This window comes from Barbus barbus (assembly GCF_936440315.1).
Source record: "Barbus barbus genome assembly, chromosome: 10".
NCBI lineage: Eukaryota > Metazoa > Chordata > Actinopteri > Cypriniformes > Cyprinidae > Barbus > Barbus barbus.
Window position 1 is genome coordinate 5712418 of NC_136738.1, and position 25516 is coordinate 5737933.

General features: G+C 38.0%; 1 protein-coding gene across 1 annotated transcript in view; it reads left to right on the plus strand.

The window, feature by feature from the left end:
• Positions 1-25516, plus strand: part of LOC306875912 (ecto-NOX disulfide-thiol exchanger 1-like) — a 97004-nt gene that overhangs the window by 49500 nt on the left and 21988 nt on the right. Inside the window, exons 2-6 of the mRNA XM_079426724.1 lie at positions 2252-2382; positions 4110-4247; positions 16015-16182; positions 17232-17438; positions 19027-19260. Of these exons, the coding sequence (XP_079282850.1) occupies positions 2373-2382; positions 4110-4247; positions 16015-16182; positions 17232-17438; positions 19027-19260 (757 nt within the window). The 5' untranslated portion in view covers positions 2252-2372. The remainder of the gene's footprint in view (positions 1-2251; positions 2383-4109; positions 4248-16014; positions 16183-17231; positions 17439-19026; positions 19261-25516) is intronic.

Below are 25516 nucleotides of genomic sequence, written 5' to 3' on the forward strand. Positions count from 1 at the left end.
CGGGTAGTATAAGGTGGTATGAAGACAAGGCATGTCTGAATCCTTTTGATTACTGGTCAAAAACACACATTTACAAACAAACTGATCACCAACCGCAACTTTCGGACAACTTTCCATACTCATACTGTATGTCAACAATTGGCTCATTTAAGTCTCTGTTTAGGCCTACTCCTTCTGAACATATTTAGCACAAACATCTAAGACTTAGCACAAACATCTAAGAACCCATTCATACAGATTTATTTTTAAATATCCAACATCTTTTGCCTTGAGAACCATGTTTTTACAAAGCCGTGTCATGCATGAGACAATTCTAAAGACATGAGACATGAAAACAATAACAAACAATGCAAAATGCAAAATGCATTCTGTGTCCCTTATGAAATTTTGAGCAATACACAAGTCTGTGCGTGTCAAGCGATATTTGTCTCATCTTATGTATTTATGTATGCATTAAGGTAAAAGCTGTATGTTTTATTCTAATGTGGCACAATTCTGAGTGAATCAGGATACTCAACAATACAAAATGTAGGGCAGAATTTGATTTTATGCATCAGGAACTGATTGAATCCCCATTTTCTTGTGACTGGATCATGTAAATTGGTGTTACAAGAAAAGTCATTTCATAGACAGAACAAATTTTCCAAATTTGATTGAATATTATGAGTCATTCATGCAATATCATGCACAATAGTGTGCACGTATGAATCATGAACAATAAGACCAGAAACATGCAATAAGAAATTAAATAAGGTCAATTTTCATGTCATGCAGACTTTAACCCTGTAAAGCCTGAAAATACATCAGATGAAATACATCAGGTATGAGTGAAAACATGGTTTTAAAAAAAAGTAAGATGAAATTCGGATGATTTATAATGTAAATCAGTACCATTTTTATAAATGACTACTTGTATAAAATGCATACAAATATCAGTTTTCAGTTTATTTCTCCCAATAATATGTCTTAGTAAGATGATATTTAAATTTTATCGTGGACCATATAACATATAATTCAGTGCAATACAATGATGATTGAGAGATTAATAAATTAAAGTTCCTCAACAGCCTTGATACACGATTCTTCAGTCCAGTAAATGTTCATCTTGAAATATTACTAATAATATAAAATTTACTTTATAAAAATCAGTAAAGAATTCACAGCAGAAAGACATGTGAACCACAACCTGAAGGGGAACATGTTTACAATTATACTTTATTTTTATTTTAAAATGATAAACTATCAATCAGATGACAGAATGCATCACAACATGCTTATTATCAAAATTTTGGTCATTTAGAGGCCTTAGAAATTCATGTATCAAATATGCTTTATAGGGTTAAATGTGTTTAGTGCTACTGCACATCGTGGAGCACCTGCCACGTTTTCCATTATCCATATTTTTCCACTGGAGATGCCAGCCATTATTCTGAAAGAGTTAAAATCAACGTGCCTTTTCACCAGATATCCATTTCCTGCTAATAAAACGCAAACACATTACCACTGTGCCTAATCAAAGTTGTGATATGATTGTTTCTCAATTAAAGGGAATTGCATTGCTCCTAAGTTGATATCCGCATGTCAGATTTGAATAATGTGCTGTGGTTTAGAGTGGCAGAGAGGAACGAGTTTGGCATACTGATGATACTTCACTCTCACAGCCCCGCCGGGGACAGAGCACTGCATATGGGATCCATTATTCCAACCTGTATTAAACAGCTTAATGGCCCCATCTCCCAGACTTTGATTTCCAGGATGATATAATGCGCGAGGATAGAGAGAGCAGGAGGAGGGGATGTGATCTGTCAGGGGGAAACGCAGGCGGGAGGGGGTCAGATCTCACTCACATACACTGTGACCCATCAGTGGTTGACATGTGTCATTTTGATGGAAGACTGATGGGTCAGCTGTAAGTCATTTAGAGCGGATGCACTGACAGAATGTCTCAAAGTGGCTTTAAGGAGCTACACGTCCTTGAAGGCATTTCCTGCAGTCTTGTTACCGCAGCTGTAGAAACTATTGGACCCGGTGTGTCGGTAAGAGTTTGCACATTAGGAACCGATAATGAGTTACTGTGATATTTCTCCTCTAGTGATTATCATTACTATTTATAGCCTGGCTCTATCTGAGGAGGCATTTGTTGCTGGAGCGCTGGGAACAGAGCGGCCTTCCTCAGCTGCATTAAATAGTCCTAATAAAAGTGTGGCTGTGCTCTGAATGCCGTCTCAGCTCTCGTTTGTGTGTGCTGCAGGTTTCTCTGAATGCTGTGATGAGTTCCTGAAAGCTTCGTTCTCCCCGGCCTGCTGTCTTGGAAGAGCAAGGGCTCTGGTGACAGCAGTGGCACCCAGAGAAACAGACACTGACGACGGGCCATGGCTAGCGGTAATTAACCTCCTCTAATTATGTCCAGTAGTTGTCCTGTTTAGCAGACCGCTCAAACCGCACATGCTTCCAAAATCTAGCGAGCTGCCTACGTGGGCAGCATTTTAAGCTGTCATGCACTCACTAATGATGTGAAAACAGCTTCAAACGTAGGCTGGATGATTATGCTGTCTTATGAGATACCTCGTTATGGCAAATTCAAGGGCAGCTTCGCATGTGTCCTTTGTGGAGATTTTTTTTTTTTTAAAGAAATTTATTTTTGTCAGCAATGATGCATTAAATGGATCAAAAGTGACATTAAAGACATGTATAATGTTACAAAAGATTCAGTTTAATCAAAGAATGCTGAAGAAAAAAATGCATCATAGTTTCCACCAATGTGTGAAGCAGCAGACTGTTTTCAACATTAATTTTTCTTGAGCATCAGCATATTGGCATGATTTCTGAAGGATCATGTACCATTAAAGACTGGATAATAGAAAATTATAAATAATATTTCACAATATTACTATTTTTACTGTATTTTGGATCAAATAAATGCAGCTTTGGTGAGAACAAGAGTCTTCTATCAGAAGAATTAAAAGTTTTACTGACCCAAACTTTTGAATGGTATTTTATGTCACTCACTAAAGAAATAGGTAGATTTATTTAAAACTATGTGCATGCTAGCATACTTATTCTCATTAGAGTATCATGCTATTAGTCTCCCATGTGCTTGTGTCGGCTATGGTGGGTATTGCCCATTTTCTCTGTTCAATTTTAGATTATGACATACAAATATACAAATACTGTATTTGTTACACATTTAAATGACTTACAGTTGCAAAGCCAGCTTGGACATGCTGGACTTTGGCCTAATAAATGACTGTATATGAATGTTTGTTTCTGTCTACTGTAGACTTATACAATTGTGTACAATGTTACACAACTGTGTCAATGTTAAAATCGTGTTATAGTCTGTTGTTTTTTAATTCTAATATAGCCCATGCAAAGGACATTTTCATAGCATTTCAGAAAATTCTTATGATAACAAATTGCAGTTTTTAAACAATTAATACTTGACAAAGCAGCAGTTTTGGAATTTTTTTAATTTATTATTTCTTACTTTTGTAACATGCAAATTAATAACAAGTGTTTCTGAAACACACACATTGATTTCATTTCATAACCACACAAGCCATATTTGCTCCTGAAACAGTACAAGTTATGATTGTCCTGTTGAAAAAACGAGCAAATGCTGTATGTTTTGAAGCATGACAGCTGGTTTGAGCTGGTTTAAGATGGTCCTTAGTTGGTCATTAGCTGGTTTAAGTTGGGCATAAGCCAGTTATGAGCTGGTCCTGAGCAGGAGCTAGATGCTTAGGACCAGCACATGACAAGCTTAAACCAGCTCATAACCAGACCAGCTCAGGATCAACTTAAACCAGCTCAGAGCCAGCTTAAACTAGCTTAAACCAGCTGTCATGCTTCAAAACATACCTAACCAGCATATGCTGTTTTTTCAACAGTGTCTGAACCTTTGCTGGGAAGGTAATGTTTTGACCCCTTGAAGCTTTAACTGAACACTCCTGAAATAGAGTATAAACTTAACTAATGCAACCGATCTTTGATACAAAGCATAGCAGCCATGTTACGCTGAGTGACAGTGCAGCTGTTTAGCCAGTGTATGTTTTAAAGGTACCTGTCATTTTGCATGAGGGCCTAATGGACTGTATTGTCTTTTGCAGCAGCAGACGGCATCGGCAGTTTGGGAACTGAGCAGAGCCACATCAACGTTCCCGTGACCGATCCAAGCGCCTGGGCCACCGCCATGAACAACCTGGGCATTGTGCCGATGGGCTTAACCGGGCAGCAGCTGGTATCAGGTAAAGCCCTGTGCCCTCCTCCAGTGTGCTAATCCTGCTGTTTCATCCACAGCTCTACCTGCTCTTCCCTTTCACGGCAGGGGGAATAAAAAGCAGATATTAAATCGGGGTTCCCATATTTCCCCCTCTGGCAAGCACCACATGCTCCAGCCTCTCCAGCCAAATATGTGACCTTTAGAAGCAACACTACACATTGGATTTTACAGTGAAGCATGTTACAGTTTGTTTAGCTTCATTCTTCGGCTGAGATACAGGATTACTGCAGCTCTGAAAAGCTCATGTCCTGGCAGGATGGTGGCACCTACCGCTTTCTTGCCTTGAGCCCTGAGGGCTGGTCTCAATCCTCCCAGCTGACTGAAGCTTTGTAGAGTTGTTTGTCCGAGAACTGGACGGCTTTCCTCATTGCTGTCTCTGATTGGCCAGTGATCATCAGTGGCCATCTGCAGTCATAACAGCTCTGCTGCATTTGTAAATGTTAGCTGCACAGAAATTGTCTCTTATAATCATGATTTTATCTCAAATATGCTGTGGATGCAGTGAGTGGACTATTGGAGTGCTTGACAGTTTGTTTTCTCCACTGGCAATTCACCTCTCTAGCTTTGACAGCACTCATGAGTGGGAGTGGAAGTAGTTAAACTATAGTCAAGCTACTCTTTTGAAGAAGTAAGCTTCAACCAAATTTGCCAACTACAATGAAACTATTTAAGTGAGCAGTATCTTCATATCTAAATATGTTATTATCCAATGATATGACTTATAATTTGAGCTAGGGTGACAGTGTATACTCTAATTAAATTAAAACTACAGTACTAATAAATATTGCTACATATACAAACAGTAATGAACATCAGTAAATATTTTACACAGTGTTTGACTATCTCTCTCCTTGCTTGCCATTCTACCATTGAACTACCATTCATAAGGGTTCGATGAGATTCAATCCTCCGGGCAATCTGCCAGCCTCAGGATCGGTCTTTCTCCGCCAGACACAGCCGCCGAGCTCCAGGCTTCATCCCGGCCGCTGCTCTCTGCTCAGCCAGCCACACGCTCTCCTCCTCCGGCGTCACTTCCATCCTCTTATCATTCGGATGCCAGTTTTTATCCGTGCCAACAATTCCTCCGATCAGGAAGTAGATCGTATTTAAGCCTAAGGAAAATGCTGACGCACCGTCTTCGCGGAGGGTAAACAAAGCGGATTTGCACGATCTTTCATCACCCCGCAAACCAGCCAACCTCACTCCTAAATCCATTCCAGCAGCTAATAGATCGAGAAAAGCCAGAACTCGCCTCGCTCGACACCACCATTGTCCCGCACAACACCTCTGAGCGTCAGGTTGCAGCAGCAGACCTTCAACGAGCCTGGGCCGTGCCCCAATTCTCACCACAGCAAAGCCTCATTCGCTTCCCGCTTTGGCTCAGCCTTCACAGCGCCGTATGCAGCTGGGCCTCTAGCTTCTGTTTCCAGATGCTAGCACGAGGCGGCCTCTGCTAGCGGCGCAACCATCAGTGTTGCCAAATAGTTCTCAGGTAAAATTGCTAAAGGCAGGTAATTGTTGATAAGTTGTTAAAGGACTTTGCGACATCATTGGATGTTAATGTTACTATGTAACCATGACAGTGCCTAGAATCCACACTAGAATTACTTAAACTTTCCGTATTTTTCACCAGCATTTTTTACCACTATTTAATTTACACATAGCAATCCTTACATGGATAGATAAGATGGATAAGATTAATTTTTGTTTCGTGGATAATTTCTGATCACAATCATAGGTGTTTATAAAAAAATAATATTTTTTTTTTATAAGAGCGCAGCATTTGTTGCTAGTTGCTGAAAGTTGCTAGGCTAGTGCGAGAATGGCTAATCTAGCAACAAATGGCTAAATCGGCAACACTGCAGGCTACCTGGACATTCCAGCATGCCTCACTAAATGTCACAAACCATTTTTCCGTGGCCTACAGCTACAGCAGCAGGAGCAAGGACGAGGCTGCCTCCGCTTGCAACACAGGCCTACACATCTCAGTCTTTTTCCTTGCACCACGAATAACCCTCGTTTCCTTTACAGTGGCCTCCAGCTCCCGTAGCAGACACTAGCGTGAAGCTACCTCCGTTAGCAGAGCAGGCTACGATAGCTCTTCAGGATTCCCTTCCTGGGGCCTACAGCTACAACAGACGAAGCAAGTGTGACGCTGCCTCCGCTCACAACACAGACCCACACATCTTTCTTTTACTGCTTTTTCTCTTACGCTTCTATCAGTTTCCCACTTCAAGTCCCAGAGGCCGTTGTTCAGCGTGAGGCTGCCTCCGCTAGAAATTGCGGCCCCTGCTCCTCTCCCTCACAGCTCTCTACTTCATTTAACGTCACAATATCCTCTTTTACAGCAACATCACTGCTTGTCCCACCAAATGCTGTTGCCTCGGTGCCACCGCTAGTGGCTTACAACATCCGAGCGCGGATCCTGGCAAGTACAGACATAGACACACAATATCATGTACATACACATTACATCAAAGCCTACAGAGGGCTCCAATGGCTCGACAATCGTCTGTATCAGTGGTTCTCGGGCCTTTTCAGACGCATTATCAGGAACCGCTATTGGATTTATCGTGCAATCATGCAAGCAATCCTCATAGCATCTACCCTATTAGACGACTATTACTCTGAGTATTGAACTCTCTGTCAAATGCTGCAAGAGCGCTCCCGGTGGAGCAAATACCTGTCGACTACCGGCGAGGCTCACCAATCTGACGCTGCGGGTAGTGAACTCACGTCGGATGCGTGAGAGCTTTGTGATGGCCATGTATTGGGCCACACATATCTTCTATAGACTATCTTTGCACTGATTCATAAAAACAAGCACATTGTTACATTGGTTTAGCATGTTATCTTTATTTGTCATTTGTACTGAGTCAGTGCACGGGCTTGGTTATTTGGCTTAAGGCTAAAATGTTAAAACCAGTTAACATTCTTTTGACTTGAAAGGTGACTAAAATTTAACAAATAACTTCTGATTAAGATACAGAGTAGCAATAGGATTTAGATAAAAAAATATACCTGCTGTGTCATGTGTACCCAAGCCAGACTCCTAACAAAGGGGTTCAAACAGGAAGTTGAACTGTTTTATTGGATTCTGGAGGAAGTTGGAATGTACCAACTATGCTTAGTTGGAAGGAACATTGGAAAATGTGATGTCTTGATTAAGGTGATTTTATTGCCTAGCACAATGCTATTTACATTAACTAAAGTTATCCATGGCTCTAACTTTAGTCAAATGTATTATGTTAATTCCTGGATATTTGTGGTTCATGTCTGTGTGTATATGTAATTTTTGTTACTCCCCTTTTTCTTAAGTGGTGCAGGTCACCTTTAAATTCAGTGTATGTCTTGTTTTGGGGAGGGGGTGATACGTCTTGTTCTGGGAAAGTTGTGCTGTAGTTAGTCCTCTGTGAGTTTGAGAGGCTAGAGCAATGTAAGGTGACTCTTTCTACTCCAACTGTATCCATGTGGAAGGGATGGTATTTTGCTGAACATTTGATTTTCACCATATTTTTTTGTCATCAAAAGGATGTCTGAAGTCACTTTTCCCTTGTGTAAGCAAGAGTCATTAAAGACCATCACCATTTCACTCTGACCCCTGGTTGTGGCTATGGACATTTTTATTGATGTGATTTTGCTAATGAATATGGCAGATCCATCACAAGCTTCCCGGTCGAGCAAACCTTGCGTTTCCATCTGACTATTGGCGAAACTTGCACGTCCGATGCCCCAAGTGCGGACCCCCGTCAGATGCTGCGCGAGCCTTCCCAGTTGAGTGAATGTTTCCTTTCAACTACCGGTGAGGCTTACACGTCTGATGCCGTGAGTACTGAACTCCCGTCAGACGCCGCAAAGCCTTCCAGCCCAGCAATCTTACCTTTTTGTCCTACGGTCTTCCCATCCTTTACCTTTTCCATCCTACGTTCGGCGAGGTTTGCCTGTCCTATGCCATGAGTATTGATCTCCTGTCGGACACCATATTCATTCTAGATTTTTCCGGGTTTCTAAGATGCTCAGAGCTCACCATCGCCTCTAAATTTGATCAGGACATCAACCGCACCATCTCAGACCTATCAGTTCTCTATAGCGAAACCATTTCATTTTTGATCAAACAAGTAAGACCAAGTTAAGAAAGGTCATTTCATTTGCATTTTCAAACTCTCTTCTCTTATCCAACCTTACCAGGCCGTTCTTGAGTATCTCCACCTTAGAATTTCTCAGGCCAAATTCCCCCTCGAATCTCTATGCATAGACTACTCCCAAAAAAAAAAATGGTGCGAGCCTTCCAGCTAGTTAAAACTTACATTTTCAAGTCCCACGCTTGGCGAGGCTCACCCGTCTGACACCGTGAGTATTGTGCTCCCGTCGGACATTGGCGAGAGCCTCCCAGCCAGACAACTTACTGTTTCATCCTACGGTCGGCGAGATTTACCCGTTCGACTCAGTGAGTGTTGGGCTCCCGTAGAGCTCTGGGCTCTGGCCACCCACCTAATTTTCTGTCCGACGGGCGGCGAGGCCCAGCCGTCAGTCGCTAAGGGTCTCGTCTGCCCGCCGAACACCGTCCAAACTTTCTCTTCTATCCTCACACCCAGTAGGGCCCGTACACCGACTCCGTGAACTATCCCACTTGCAGGCAACTCTGGTCCTTCCGGTCAGGGCAATCACGCTGCTCCTCCATCGGCAGGCAGGGCTCACCTATCTCAACGCGATGAGCACACCGTTGAGTTTCAGTTTGAGCCCTCCCCGACCGGTCGCCCCAAACCACGAAGTTTATACCATCGGCCGGTGGGTCTTACCCATGCATGCCAAGCCGCTCCCTCAGAGCACGTAGGTTCCCCCGGCCCGCCATACAGGCTACTTCTCGGAACTAGCTCCGAACCAGACCTCAAGTACATATTTTGGGGGGATCTTAGTCTGTAGATCTTAGTCGGCTGTCCTACACTCAATTGCTTTTTGGGGGGTACTCTGGGTTCGGGCCATTCCTGAGCTCGGAGCCCTTCCCCAGGGCAGCACGCCAACAACGTATTACAATACTCGCCAAATACGCATTACGTTTATCGTGCTAAATTTTTGTAAGTGTGAACTCGTGAAAGCATTACAATAGTCAAACCTTGAGGTCATAAACGCATGAATTAGCATTTCTGCATTTGACGTTGAGAGCATAGGTCGCAAATTAGATATGTTTTTGAGATGGAAAGACGCAGTTTTACCAATGCTAGAAACATGGCTTTCAAATTAAAGATTGCTATCAAACAGCACACCGAGGTTCCTAACTGATGGAGAAGAATTGACAGAGCAGCCGTCAAGTGTTGGATAGCGTTCTAGGTTATTACATGTGGGGTTTTTAGGTCCGATAATTAACACCTCTGTTTTTTCACTTGTGAGCAATATGATACCTCTTCATTCACTGCTACGAATTGATGGCGGTCAGATAAGTACGATTTGAACCATGCTAAGGCACTTCCACTAATGCCAACAAAGTGTTCTAGTCTATTCAAAAGAATGTTGTGGTCGATAGTGTCGAATGCAGCGCTAAGATCCAGTAGCACTAATAAAGAGATACAACCACGATCAGATGATAGAAGCGGGTCATTTGTAACTCTAATGAGAGCAGTCTCAGTACTATGATACAGTCTAAATCCTGACTGGAATTCCTCACAGATACCATTTTTCTCTAAGAAGGAATATAATTGTGAGGATACTACCTTTTCTAGTATCTTTGACAGAAAAGGGAGATTTGAGATTGGTCTGTAATTAACTAGATCTTTGGGGTCAAGTTGTGTTTTTTTTAATAAGCAGCTTAATTACAGCCAAGCTAGGTATACGCATCCCTAATTGTCACAGATCGGCCAGGTTCCCACGACAACCAATCACAACGCACACCCTCACCAGAATTATATTTGAACACACCTGCACATCATCAAGTCCTCATCACTACCACTACAAATACACACACCTCACAGCATTCAGTGTCCAGTCTCATTTACCTGAAAGTGGACTCTCTCTGCTTACTAGAGATTTACCTGCTACTTACCTTCCTGAAGATTACTTGCCTCCTGTGTCCTCTTCTGTGCCTGCTCCTCTGTTCTCCATCGTCCATCCCCGTCAGCGATCTCCAGTCTGCTCGACTCAAGATCCAGCAAAAGTGAGGTGTGTGTATCATCCGTCATCCACGAGTTCCTGTCAAGAGAGATATTCCTATTAAGATCCATTCTCCACTTTAACTTATCCACTGGACATTTACTCACCTGCTTCTCCCCATTCACTGCAGACAAGTCAATAAACTCATTCTGTTATTCCTCTGATGCTTTGTGTGAGTCTGCTTCCTTAACACAAATGAATAAAAGTATTAATTTCTTTCAAACATATATGATGAGTAGTGTATATAAAAGTAACTTGTTTCTATAAAAATTACCTTTTTAATCAAGCAAAACTAAAAAAGTTTGTAGCATTGCAATTTTTTGGTAGCTATTCCCTAGCACTGGCTCTCATGTCAGCTTTTCAGAAAAATAAAGTCTCTCCTTGGTTTGGATCCTATTATAATTACTATCACGCTAGGGAAGCCATGGATTGAGGCAAATTAGGCTCAGATTAAAATGCATGAGCCGATATTTCAGATCATGATTATTTATGAGAATTTGGGAAGGCACAATCATTTGACTTGCATATAGGTTTTCTTTTTTTGTTCTTGGGTGATTTCAGAAATCATCTAAGAATGAATATTAAAACTATTATCCGCTTCTGAGCTAAAGCCGCTGGTAATACGCCAAAGCTGAAAGAAACACTTCCAGCAATTCACACAAGGATTTTACATACGGTGTCCTCTTTCTTTCTGTGTTTCTTTCACATGTATAGTACACGCAGGCTTCCAGCGATATGCCTCTAGATAACCGAAAGAGGATTTTGATTCTCACATGAGGACAAATGTTGGCCTTTGAGAACAAACAGGCTGGATCATCTCTGGCTCCAGAAAGACTATAATGACGCTGACAGAAATTCCAGCTTTAAAGGAATGATTGGAAAAGATTCGCCTGGTTTCTGTCAAATATAACAGATTATGCTGAACTAACCTCTGAGTCTTTGTTTTAATTTCCCTCAGCATGTTTCCAGGCACACTTCAGCCTCACACATATTGCTTATGACACACACATACACACACAGCTTCTATTTTGTCCCATATCTGCTCATAAATTTGCTGCTCGCAGAGCAGATGCCCACTTGCACAATTTGTCCTCGCAGGCAGTTTCATTCTCAGTATTTCAGCACATTTTCTATTGATTATAAATGTTTATTTGCACCAGCTCATTAGAAGACATGCTTTGTGAGAACTTTTTTTTTCTTTCAGCTGGCTTTATCCCGCTGGATTGATGAAGCACAACAATGAATAGTCCTCTAAATATAGATGATTTTCCTGCAGTTAGGAGTTGCTTTTGTTGCGGATCCATTGTGAGAGTTTTACATAGAGCATGCTGGGAGATTTGGGTTCAGAAATGGTGTAAGCCCTGATTGTATGAATGTACAGATTTACACAAGATTCACCATGGCTGCTTTAAGTGGCTTAGAAGAAGAAGAAAGAAAGGGAGAATAAACCCCAAATAAGGCTCCACCAGAAACAATTGTGTGCTGTCGCAATGACCTATTTAACTATTGCACTGTAATGACAAAGAAACATCTTCCTGAGTGCTGTTTATGGAAGCACTAGGACCTAGAAACATTTATGTGAATACAGCCAACGAGAGCTTTCATTTTTATTTTATTTATTTATTTATTTATAGCGAAAAGTACTGATAGAAAGGTATCTTTCTTTTATTAATATCTGATGCCAATATTCAAAATATCTCCTCGTTATATTAAAGTATTTTAATAATTATCAATATTCATTTAAAAGTGTCTGAAAACAATAAAGTGGGGGCATTAAGCAGGTGTTTAACACAGTTGTTGTACATGCATTGATTACATATTTACACACATTGATTATATAATAGCCCTGCACTTAATTGAAATAAAACCAAATTTACAATATGGCTTAGGGCAATTATCAGACTGTAAAAGCTGTGATTATATAAATAATCATATGCACTGCATTTTTTTAGAGTGAAGTATTCCTTTGCAAGTGGTGATTTAATGTTTAAAAATGAAGAAAGTTAGAAAACCATAAAAAATGAGTATAGTAATTGTTCCATTTATTTTTCCATAGCTATATATATATATATATTGTTGTTTTTACAATTTATATATACATATATATTAAACATTGCAATAGTAATATTTTTCATTTTGTTTACTATTTAATATAATAATAATTATTATTATTATTATTATTATGTTGTTGTTACTATTTTGATTATAATACTATTATACTACTATTTTAATTAAGGCCCAATTGTGATTACTGTTGTGATTATAATTGCCCATTTGTGAAGCCGTCTAAAAAAAAGCATCACAAACTTGAACTTGAACCTAAGCTGTACATGTTAAATGTAGGTTTGTTGTGTGACTCAGTGCTGCTAGAGTTATTCACTGTCATTTCGGGTGCTTTGGATAATTATGCATATTAGCTGTGGTGAGCAATGACTGGAAATCTCTCAAGCCCAAAAAACAGCGAGACTGTAAAAAACAGCTGAGACAAATTTCCTTGCGGATTATATATTTGGACTGCAGGGGCTGGCGCTTTGCATTTAGCAATGGTGTTTGTGATGGGCTCTGATTAATGCCGTCTCACCTCTGAAACGATGAGCAGCTGTGTCCTGTAGGAACTAAATGTTTTGCAAGCTGCTGACTTCGTAGTGAATATAAATTTAATGAAAAGCAGATAATAATGACAAATAAAACCTGAAGCAGGTTTTTGGAAAAGAAACAAGAGCTGTGAGCCAAAGGATTGAGTAGTCCTTGAATCATTCTGACTGAAGAAAAACAATATTAAGAAATGATAAATGTGAAGGCGTGTGTGTAATTTACCTGTTTACATTTTGATTTGGGTTTTGCATGGATCTCCTGATGCGTTTCACATGATTGCAGCCGCTGGGAAATTTATGGATCATAATTTTGATCAACTCTTTCCCCAGCAAGGGATTCAACATTTTCTTCCAGTTCAAGCATCTCTTGTGTTAGATTTAGTGTTCTCCATTGTATTATGTCAGCACAGGACAAAGTAAGCAGGATTGTCCTGATTAAGGTTGAAATATTACAACACTGTGAAAATACTGAACTCTTAGTAACTGAGTAATGTTTAGGAGAGCGGTGTTGGTGAAACTGTTGAAACTGTAGCTACAAGCTAGACATAATGTAAATTTAAACAAGCTGCTAACAAAGAGTTTTTGTTTCAACATCAAACTATATTAAGTCTGCCTAAGAGGGGAAAAGCTATGCTGTTTTGAAAGCAGTTGACCTACTCTCACGTGACTGCTAACTGTAAATTAAGTTAAGCTTAGGCCTTTTAGTTTTTGATAAACGTTTTAGCAGTCCTATTGATACCATTTTAAAAGTGTTCTTTTCACAGTCAGCCATCATTAAAGCAATAGTTCACATAAAAATGAACATTTACTGAAAATTTTCTCACCCTCAGGCCATCTAATATGTAGTTTATAGAGTTTTAGCTCAAAATACCCCACAGATAATTTTTTTATAGCTTGTTAAAATTGCCACTTTTAGGGTATGAGCCAAAACGTGCCGTTTTTGTGTGTCTCTTTAAATGCAAATGAGCTGGTGCTCTGGGCCCCCTTTCAGATTATTTCTGGCATACAAATAAACATTCCACTATTGGTACAAGCCTGTTATCTTTACAGAAAATGTACTCGGTTTAAAAGTCAGTCATCTGATTGTACCATGCATAATAAATACGTGTTTATGAATTACACAGATGAGGAGCATGGTGTGATAAAAATTGAAACAACTGGTCTCATTGTGCATTAGCGTGCTATCACAAACTTTATAAGTCCCACTTTTGATTATTGGCTTGACAAATTCAAGCAGTTGACTTAACATTGCTTTCACATGCAATTTTTAACTACCACATTCCTATTTACGATCATTCTGGTAGCACGTGAAAGTAGCACCAGTGAAAACAGGCAGAGATAATGGTATGTTTAACAACATCAGCCTTAAAGAGTGCCAAGAAGCTCTTTCAGAAAGGCAGTTTATGAAAACAAAATATGACTCCTATGTTCATTGGTACATCCCAATACACCTCTTTGGCGCTGACATTGTCCAACAGCTACAGCAAGAAAACAGTAATGGCGGACCGCTGCTTCTCACTCAGGGCTGTGTCTATCCTAATAGTGCAGAATGCATCACTAATGGGTGGGACGTTTTCCCTTCAGTGACGTGTACATAATCGTACCACTCATTTGGAGAGACTGTTTATAATTTATTGGGATTATAAAAAAATGAGTGGGTGAATTTTTACCATTATAGGCTGGTTGTTTTCACACACTGCAGCCACACAACTGTATTCAAACAATTTATAAAAGTGAATTTTGCATAATAGGTCCCCTTTAATTGATGGACTGGAGTTCTGTGAACATGTGGAAAAAAATAAATAAAGCTTTTACTAGGCCAATATTATGCCTTGAATTTTCATTTCATGTGAGTGAAGAATTTAAACATATTTTAAACACAGTAATATTAATTTCTCTGTATGTCAAGCTGTTTTAATGAGAACTAATTACTGAGCGCTTATAAGTGGTTGACTCAGCGCAGTAATTATAATGAACTGAACATGACTTTATTAGTTAAGAGGCCTTATTATTAAGACAAAACACATTTTATAATTTTCATAGATGTGTCAACATTTCTTTTTTTATATAATGAACATTTTATATATTCTTTTACAATGTAGTAATGGAACCACCTTTTAGAGAAATACAGCGAAAGCACAGCTTACAGGTAGGCTTCAGATTTTCAAATGCAGAATTGCAAAAGCAAGCTCTCAATAATCTTACTTTTGAGTGTTAATATGAATGCATTTTGAATGCATGTTGAATTTTAACTCTAAAAATAAAAAAAGAGGTTTAAGATACCTTCTGATTAGTCCTTCAACATGATCAGGACACTGAGAAAATTGCTATTAAACAGGCTGCTTCACAAAATCTGATTGTTTTTCATACATGGTTGTGTTTAGAGCAGACACAAAGCATAATCTTATGAAAGCCTAAAGTACATGTGGAGCAGGTAGTCTGAGCTGGGCTGATTCAGTGGAGGAGGGGACTAATTTGCATATTTATGGGTCTACGTATAATAAATGAGGTAGGCTAAGTGTGCTATATTGAAGCCATCTTAAGACATGAAAAACATGACTATCAAAGATGAGTTTTAAGAAATAAGTATAATAATTGAGTTATTTGTAGGGCAGACTAAGCAAAAGTTTGACACTGAACAGATTTATTTGTTTTCTCTGTCATATAGCACTGTCATCAAACACGTACAATATAAAGTGTGCATGCAGGTGTAGGACTTCTGTTGTAGTTTACAGTGCACACGGTTTACTGCACAAATCCAACGCGTTCCGGTCTCAGATCCTTAGTGTGATGAAAGCTCATTGAAGAAGGAACTAATCTTTAGTAGATTTTCTGGGTTTTGTCGTCTGCAGCAAGAGCAGTGACCTGGTCTCTTCTCATCTCCGCTGGTCTTTCACCAGCTTTGCTCTTACTTCTTCGGCTTTTTTGTGGTTGTTTTCAGATGTTTCCAGCGCTGAGGTCAAAATCAATGACTCTTTCTATTTCCCTCTCCAGACTCCATCTGTATACAGGGTTTTGACCCCAACCTTGGCATCATCACCCCAATCAACCCCATGATGGCTGGCATCAGTCTGGTCCCACCCCATCCTGTGGCAGCAGAACTTCCTGTTATTAAGGAAATCATCCACTGCAAGAGTTGCACACTGTTCCCGCAGAATCCCAGTAAGCGTTTTACAGCAACCTACTGCAGCACAATTATTAGAGCTTTCACCATAAAAGCAGGCGCACAGATGAAATGTAGCCAACCCTTATTTACTTCTACTGATGTCATGGTAAATATATGAAGTACAGTCTGTGCCATTTTGAATGACTTGTAACTGTGTGGTAAAATGTTCCACTGAAAGACCTGTAACTTTATGCCAAATATTTTACAGTTACGGAAATCGCAACAGCCACAGGACAGTGTTTATTAAATTAAATATTAAGACGAATTATTAAATCTGTAGAGCTTTTGTCCTAAATTTCATGAAATAAAATTTTATGAACCATAAAACATAGTTAATTTTACCCACATGGACTGCACAATGCATAGATATTCTTATTCTTGTTAATGGAAATAAATGAATGAAATTAATTCAACAATGTAATGTCAATATAAGGTTATGTGTTATACCACATAATTGGAAAGACGAATGTTTCATATGTTTAAATGTTGTGAGTCCCAGATTTTCAGTGTGGCCTTGGACTTCTGGACTATTATATGTACCGTGTTTTCCAAAATATTCAAAAAAGTTTTTTAATCATCTGAAACCTGCTGTGACTTATATTCCAAAGCGACTTATATAATGCAATCAAGCATACAAAACATGCACAAAAGCACACACATTTACAGTAGATTTGGACTGAAGCCCAAGTTTGTGTGTGCCCACACGCCAGTAATTTCAGTTTTGATTAATTAAATTTCAGTTTAGATTTAAATAAATTTGTTTAGGTTTGGTTTTTATAATAAATGTTGTTTATAATGAATGTCACTGTAATTTATTATTGTTTTAGACTTATATTTATTTCTGTTTTGAAGTTGTGGCGTGAGGGGAACTAAAGTAAGCTACATGCTTTTATCTAAAGTTTGAGAATCAGGTGCAAATTATTTTCCAGAAATTTTATATAAAAAATTTAGCAAGTTAATGTGGGGAAAAAAATAGTTCAGTTGATCTATGTCATGTTTAGTCATGCAGTATGAGTGCAGTAAGACATCTTTGTGGATTCTACAGATCTTCCTCCTCCCTCCACGAGAGAGAGACCTCCAGGGTGCAAGACGGTTTTTGTTGGTGGCCTTCCGGAGAATGCAACAGAAGAGATCATCAAAGAAGTGTTTGACCAGTGTGGAGAAATTGTCGCCATCCGCAAGAGCAAGAAAAACTTCTGCCACATTCGTTTTAGTGAGGAGTTCATGGTGGACAAGGCCCTCTACCTCTCTGGTGTGTCTTTGTTTTTTGTTTTATTTAATTTATTTTTGTTCTGTTTCGTTTTTATTAGGAAACGTATTTTGTTTAATTTCTCTACCCTTTGTTAGGGGACTGTTTTGTTTTGTTAGGGACTGATTCATTTTTTCTACCTCTTTGGTGTCTCTGTGTTTTGTTTTGTTTTGTTTTGTTTCTTTCCGTTTCATAAGGGAACTATTGTTCTGTTTCTCTACGTTTCTGATATGTTTTTATTTATAGAAATAAATGCTTGTTTTTTTTGTTAGAGGACTTATTACGTTTTTTACCTTTCTGGTGTGTCATTGTGTTTTGTTTTGTTTTGTTTTGTTTTGGTTTGGTTTTTTGTTTGGTTTCTCTACCTTTTTGATGTGTTTATTTATACAAGTACATTTTTGTTTTGTTAGGGGACTGATTACGTTTTCTTACTCTCTGGCGTGTCATTGTGTGTTTTGATTTGTTTCATTTAATTTCATTAGGGAAATTATTGTTTTGTTTCTTTCTGATGTGTCTTTATTTATACAAGTAAATGTTTTGTTTTGTTAGGGGACTGATTATTTTTTTCTACCTCTCTGGTGTGTCATTGTTTTTCTTTTATTTATGTAATTTTTTTCATTATGGAGCTCATTGTTTTGTTTATTTACCTCTCTGTTGTGTTTTTTTTTAAATACGTGTAATTTCTCATTTTATGGTAATAGATAATAACATGGTAGGAAAATACATACATCTTGCATTTATCTTTGCTGAAAAGTCCAAATTAAAACAGCTCCCAATCAGCAAGGTTCCAGAGTATATGCAACATCTGATGCATATGCCACAACCAGATTTATTTTTTATCTCACTCGCAAAAAAACAGATTTAGTATTCATCAAAATGAATTAAAACAGTGCAATGCAAACTCAGAATATTATGCAAACCTGCAATAATTAAATATGTTAAATAACACAAATGTATCGAATCCCATTTTTATTAACCAATTGGTCTTTGCTGCTGACCTTTGATGATCCAGTTCAACCATACTAATAAGCAAAAATTACTTTAGATAAATTAACAATTGTGCTTCATTGTTTTTTATTGCTGAAGTGCGTTGAACCTTCTTCTCCTGCGTTCTACTTTACAGATGTGAATTTAATTTTCCTTCAGCCTGAGGTTTATTCATTACACTTTTTGGTGTGAAAGGGCTTTTACATTTGCTATAAATATAACTTCTTGTATTAAAAACAAATAATAAAGTCATGCTCATATTTAAAAAGTAACGCGAAAGAAACGCAGAAGTAACGCAACACATTACTTTCCATAAAAAGTAAGTAACGTAATCAGTTATTTTTTAGGGAGTAACGCAATATTGTAATGCATTACTTTTAAAAGTAACTTTCCCCAACACTGGCTGCAACATACATGCAACACAGGCTGATGACCGGCTGTACTATTTTGTTCAGCAGGGGCTCTTATGTTGCAGGAAGGAACATCTCAGAATGAAGCAAATCCTATTTCACATTCAATATGTTTATTCTAGTGAACTGATAGTTGATATATGCAAGCAGCCTGTACAAGAGCTCTGTTTGCTGAATAATGTTTGTTGTCCTAGGCTATCGGATGCGCATTGGCTCCAGCACTGATAAAAAGGATTCGGGCCGCATACATGTAGATTTTGCTCAAGCGAGAGATGACTTGTATGAGTGGGAGTGCAAACAAAGATTGCTGGCACGAGAGGAGCGGCACCGACGGAAAATCCAGGAGGAGCGGCTGAGACCTCCATCACCTCCTCCCTTAATGCACTACTCTGAGCACGAGGCAGCTCTTTTGGCTGAGAAACTGAAAGGTAAGCTTTCCCACAGACTCTGGTGCCATGATCTCATCTAGCCTTTAAAGCACAGATTTGTCATCATTAATGTAATGCCCAGAGAAATTTGGGTTCTTAGGAAAAGCTTCAAGGCAGAACTTTTATGCTTCTAATAAAGGCAGAGTGTGGTAAGATGACCTACACCGCCAGGTCTGCCTTCCTTCAGATGTTTTGCAGCTGTCCTCGACTGATCTCTGATGATGTGACGGACATCAATGAGTGGCTACATAGTTTTGAGGCTCTTATGCTTCAGTCCTCTTTCCTGTCTGCAGCTGCCAGCTGAACAGCCCCAGCTGTTGTTTATTCTGTGAGACTGGTGTGTTTATATGATCAGCTAGTTCCATTCATCAGCTTCAATGAGACCAATGATTGCCAATGAAGTGCACACTGAGTACCAGGCTTCTGGAAAGCCAAAGGGATTCCAAGGTTGACTAAATAGTTTTCATTTGCTTTCAGTGTGCTTAAAATGGGTTTGGTTGATTCTAGTCTAGGAATCGGATATTGTGCAAGAGTTTGCTTGTAAATTGCTTTGTCATAACATTGAAGACCTATAGTAGTGCCCTTTCAATGGGGTCTCATTTGAGCTTCATCTTTGTCTCAGATGTTTATCCTAAAATTGCTGATATGACATAAAAGTAAAGCTGTGAATAGCAGGTCAGATCATTTTATCTTTCTTCTGAAACTGTACCAGAGACGTGTGTAAGACTTAAATATCCAATTTTCTCTTCTTTTAATGTCATTATTGTCTACAAGAACCAAATGGGACATAATTAAACACTATGGTTACAATTTATTTCAAGGTATCCTTGTTACAGTATAATTATACATTCAAGTACTGAGTAATATTAATTAACTACATTACTATATGGGTAGGGTTAGGATTAGGGTTTGACTAGGGTTATTTGCATGTAATTATTCATAATTTATTGTTATTATAATAGTAAAAACATGTGAGAGGTGTAACAAGGACACCTTAAAGTAAAGTTTTTCTTTTTCTTTTTTTAGGGGCCTGATTTTTGTGTATGTAAGGGGAGTGATTTTTTTCTTATTATTTTTCTGTAGTAGTTTTTCTTTCTTTTTTTGTTTTTTTTTTGTTAGGGGACTGTTTTGTTTTATTTAATCATTTTTTTGTTTTGTTTTGTTTTGTTTTGTTTTGTTTTGTGTTAAGGGACTGATTTATTTTCTTTTTTTTGTTAGGTGTTTCTTTTTTGTTTGTATTGTTTTAGGGGACTTTTTTATTTGTTTGTTTGTTTGGTTGGTTTTTGTTTTTTGCTTTATTTTGTTTTGATAGGGGAAAGATTTTTTGCTTTGTTTAATTGTGTTAGAGTATGAGTTTTTTTTTATTTTTTTTTTAGTTTTGTAATACCGAGTTCACACTGCACGATTTTAGCCCTGCTTTTCACTCGCCAACAAGTTTTGCAAAATCACAGTGAAATGCCTGAAATCGGAGGCAAAACGTTGCTCGTTAATGCATCGCTGACGCCCGTGAAATATTTGGCATGCTAAATATCTGGACCTGCTGGTGATTCAAAATCTTGCTGTTAGAAATGAGTTCTGGCTGAAAAATACATTAGCAATAACCTACAGCCAATGAGAGAGCAAGATACAGGGCAGCGGGAAGTTCAGGGAGGACTTATAGACCACAATATCAGCAATCCTTGCTCCCCGTGTCTCCTCAACCATTTCCTCCTCCGTAATTGTTTTTTCTTTTTCGCTCTTTTGCTGGAAATCAGCGCACAGACAATTTGTATCGCAAACGTCTTGAGAGCTACCATTTTAATAACATTTCCAGTCTCGCGCAAGAGCTCTGAACTCACATGTGATCTTGCATTATTTCCTCATCACTTCTCACATGCGTTTGGTTGTGAAACGTAGTAGTTTGTGGGCCAGACAGAGTTGCCGTGATTCGTCCTATCGTAAAGTCATGCAGTGTGTAACCTCCTGTCGGCGATCCATCATGCAATGTGAACACAGCAGCAATTGAATGCTACCATAGAAAGTCCTTCAGTGTGAAAACAACTGTGATCTGACGACTTTAAAAATCATGCAGTGTGAACTCAGCATTAGGGGACTGATTTTTTGTTTTATTTTTATTTATTTATTTATAGTTTTGTTTTGTTAGGGGATTTATTTATTTGTTTATTTATTTATTGTTTTTGCTTTGTTTTGTTTTGTTAGGGGATTTATTTATTTGTTTATTTATTTATTGTTTTTGCTTTGTTTTGTTTTGTTAGGGGACTGATTTTGTGTTTTTTATATTTTTTTATTTATTTGTTTGTTTCATTGTTTTTGTTTTGTTGTGTTAGTGGACGCATTCTTTGCTTTGTTTCTTTTATGTTTTTGTTTTGTTTTGTTGGGAGATTGTTTTGTTTTGTTTTGTTGTGTTAAGGGACTGTTTTTGGCTTTGTTTGTTTGTTTGTTTTGTTAGGGGACTGATTTTTCTTTTTTCTTTTTGTATTTTTAGGGGTCTGATTGTTTTATTTCTCTGCTCTTCTTGCCTTATACTGTGTGTCTTTGTTCTATATTTATACATGTAAATGGTTGTTTTGTTTCCTTTATTTAAAATAATATATTGTAACTTAAACAGTGAACACTCAGTACTCCAAGTAGCGTTGTGACGGTGATGAAATTTTCCCACAGGAATCACCAAATCAGAACCAAATAAATAAGAAACTTACATTTATTAGCAAAACGAATAAGAAAGCTTGGAGACTCAGCATACTTGATGTAAAATAAAAAATACAAAAATATACACAGTTTAAATAAATAAAAATCAGCAAATACTGTGGAACCAAATAAATAAGAATGTTTAAAGGGGTCATCAGAGTTGATATGATTCTTTAGGGTCTTATTGAAAAGTCTGTAACATACTTTGGTTAAAATTGATCAATGGTAGTGTAAAAAACACCCTTTTTACCCTGTCAAAATCAGCTCAGTGTTCAGCGAGATGTTTTTTTAGTCCACGTTGCTTTAACACAAGTGTTCCTGTGGCTCAGTGGTAGAGCATTGCGTTAACAGCGCAACAGGTCATGGGTTCAAGTCCCAGGGAACACACATACGGATAAAAAATGTATAGCCTGAATATACGTGTAATATACTGTAAGTCGCTTTGGATAAAAGCGTCTGCTAAATGCGTATGTGTAAATGTAAATGCTAATGAGCTCTACTGACCCCGCCCCTCTCTTCCGTGGGGTGAGGAGAGACTGTAAACTTCAGCTGTGGAACTATTATATATATATATATATATATATATATATATATATATATAATTATTAGGAAAGGCGATTTGCAAAGATTCATAAAATCCCTTATATTCACTTCTCCTGTAGATGAAGTTGGATCACGAATGATTCTTTCGATATCACCTTAGATAAATGGCAGAAGTCAACAGGCTTTTCAAAATACAAAATATTTTTAAAACAGGTGCTTTTGCATGTCGTTTTGAAACTCTTCTGCCATCGTCTTGTCTGTCTCACCTCACTCTTCTTGTCAGCTTCTCCTCACGTGATAAATGAAATCTGATCTGTGATGTGACTGTTGTTCAGCACACTGCATTGAGCAGCCGCATTAAGTTTTAATTGTAGTGTCTGTTCTCTTACTGATAATTAAATGATTTTTATTACTATAAAAAAATCAAAACGACGGTGGGGGCAGTGCTGCGGTGGGCAAGTGACGTAACTGTTGTTGCGGCTTCACACCAGTAAAACCGTCAAGTTTTATCGCAGCAATCCTAACTCCAAGGTTTGGTAACTCCAATTTGCTTTTGGGGTGCTTAGATCTGCTTCAAATCTGAAGATTTTAAGTAATTTGTAATACTTTGTTTCTCTTCTATGGCTTTGCATGGACATACTGTAAGTGTTGCATCAGCAACATTGCTCAGGGTTTGGTTGTAAATATTCTGCAGATCTCCTACAGTTTTCAGACAGACAAGAATAGTTAGTGTGAGGTTTAAAATATTTCACAATGTTTATTTCTGAATCTAGAGAGGTTTGAACACTCATGCAAGATGTCAAATTTTCATTATACAGGATTATTTTCAAGGTACCACATGCTGTGTTTCCACTTTAGAGTTACACCAATCCATCACACCCCTTTGACATTCACATATATTTGTAACGTCACCTTTCATGTTTTAATTTCAGAGCAGGTTCCTGGCTGACAGCTGTTTTCCCATGCTGTGATTTGATTACAGCTAGCGGCTCCTGGAAGGTAGTGATGGTTGAGTTGTGCTGGCTGCGGTGGTTTCCATGCTTCTCTGAGCTCTTGTCTCTCTGGAGAGACTGCTTTCCTTTCGATGATGGGGACTTGACTGCAGCCTCCACCTCATCAGCAATCACAGCACTTCCTATGTCAAGCACTTCCCATTCTCCCTGCGTGGCGCATCCCCAGCTCTGTCTGTATGTTCTTATGTTTATTGAGCCCAGGAGGCAACAGACAAAACATCTCAGATGGGGTTTCAATATTCTGGTGTCTAGCACAGTTCTACTCATGCCTGACGTCCAGTTGCCTCTCCAATGAAACCTTTGTTTAAACGCAAGCAATTACAGTATGCTGCAAATATTTATTGACTACAGCTAGTGGTATCTGTTTAAGTATCAACAGCATGAAAATGAACATCTGTATTTGTGTTGGAGATGTTTTTGGGCACATTTGTGCAATTATAATTTTTTAAAAATTGATTTATTTATTACAGATTTATTTTATTTGGTTTATTAAGGTTACATTAAAACAGTCTTCAAAACACTTTACTATGCCTCCATCATTTAGTTTAGCTTTTTATGTATAGATTTTATTGTTTGACCTCATTTCCTATTATCTGTTTTATTTAAACATTTACCCGATTTTATTGTTTTACCTCAGACCCAGATTTGAAAATGGATCATAAAAAATAGCAATTACATATTACCTTTTATGAAAAAGAAAAAAGCTATCATCTAATTAAAAATGTATAAAACTACATATATAGAAATCTAATCAAAGAGTAAAATAACAGTTTATTGTGTGAATTTGACTTATATCAGTGATTTATTTATATCAGTTTTACACAAATGACAAATGTTCCTTAATTGTATAGTGTTCCAAGTGACAATTCTGCATTTACATTAATAAACATTATAAATCAATTAAAAAAACATCCATAAAGTCTTACCAAAAGTTAGTGTACTTGTTTATCAAGGAGATAAAGTGACAGTAAGGAAATGAAAGATAAAAATCAACTGTGAACAGAACATTTGTATTGTTTATTGTCAATTTCAATTATGTAAAAAGTACGAAAATATTAATTTATTTTGTTTAGTTAGCATTCATAAAATGTAACTAGCTATGAAATTAGCTTTTACAAGAGTCACATTTTACTTCACAAATCTTTAAAATGTAATTTCTATCAGATAATACCTGTATAATGCCTTGACAGATTATGGAAATAAAGTTTCAGAAATAAAGAACAAAAATGGAACCGTATTAGACACTAATAGTGTCCAAATAATATAAAGAGTGTGTTAAACAGAATTTAGATAAAACAATGTCCAATACTTAAAAAATAATTGAATGTAAGAGTGCAAATGTACATTAAAAAGCCCTTTTTCATATAAATACACTGTTTCCGTCATCCACAAATCTGGCCATTCTTCAGCTCTTTTTTAAACTATTGACTCTTAATTCTATCCATTGCTGCTTTCTGTCTCTTGCATTTGGAAACACTTTAATGCTATTCATTCAAACAGCCCCTGGTTAATGCTTTCTGGCAAGTAAATGCTCATTGCCACATTACGCTTTCATGGAAAAATTAATATGAGCGATGTTTAAAACAAAGCTAATTTCCCGACCATAACTGACGCTGACTGAATTGGCAGTAGCGTGGTGGCTTACATAGTGTCTGAGTTACGGAGAGGTCGGATGACTGAATGCTGGGACTTTTGAGGGAGAGTGTGGAGATTTCACATTTGCATTGCTTGTGGAGCCTCTCATTAGACGTGAGATTGGCAGAGCAGGCTCATTTGACTGTGGAAATGATTTTTAATTCTCGTCAGATGGCATTTTTGCCCGAGGGTTGGGAGAATTCAATTTCCTTTAATTACCTGGGAAGTTTGAGTGCCACCTTAATAACATACCTGCTCTTGTTCTTGAAAGCTCAGAGTCCCTTGGGTCTCTTACCAACCGCACATGGGAATAACATCTATTTAATTGAAAAAGGACTAAAATGGATATCAAATCTAAAATTCAAATTAAATGAGTT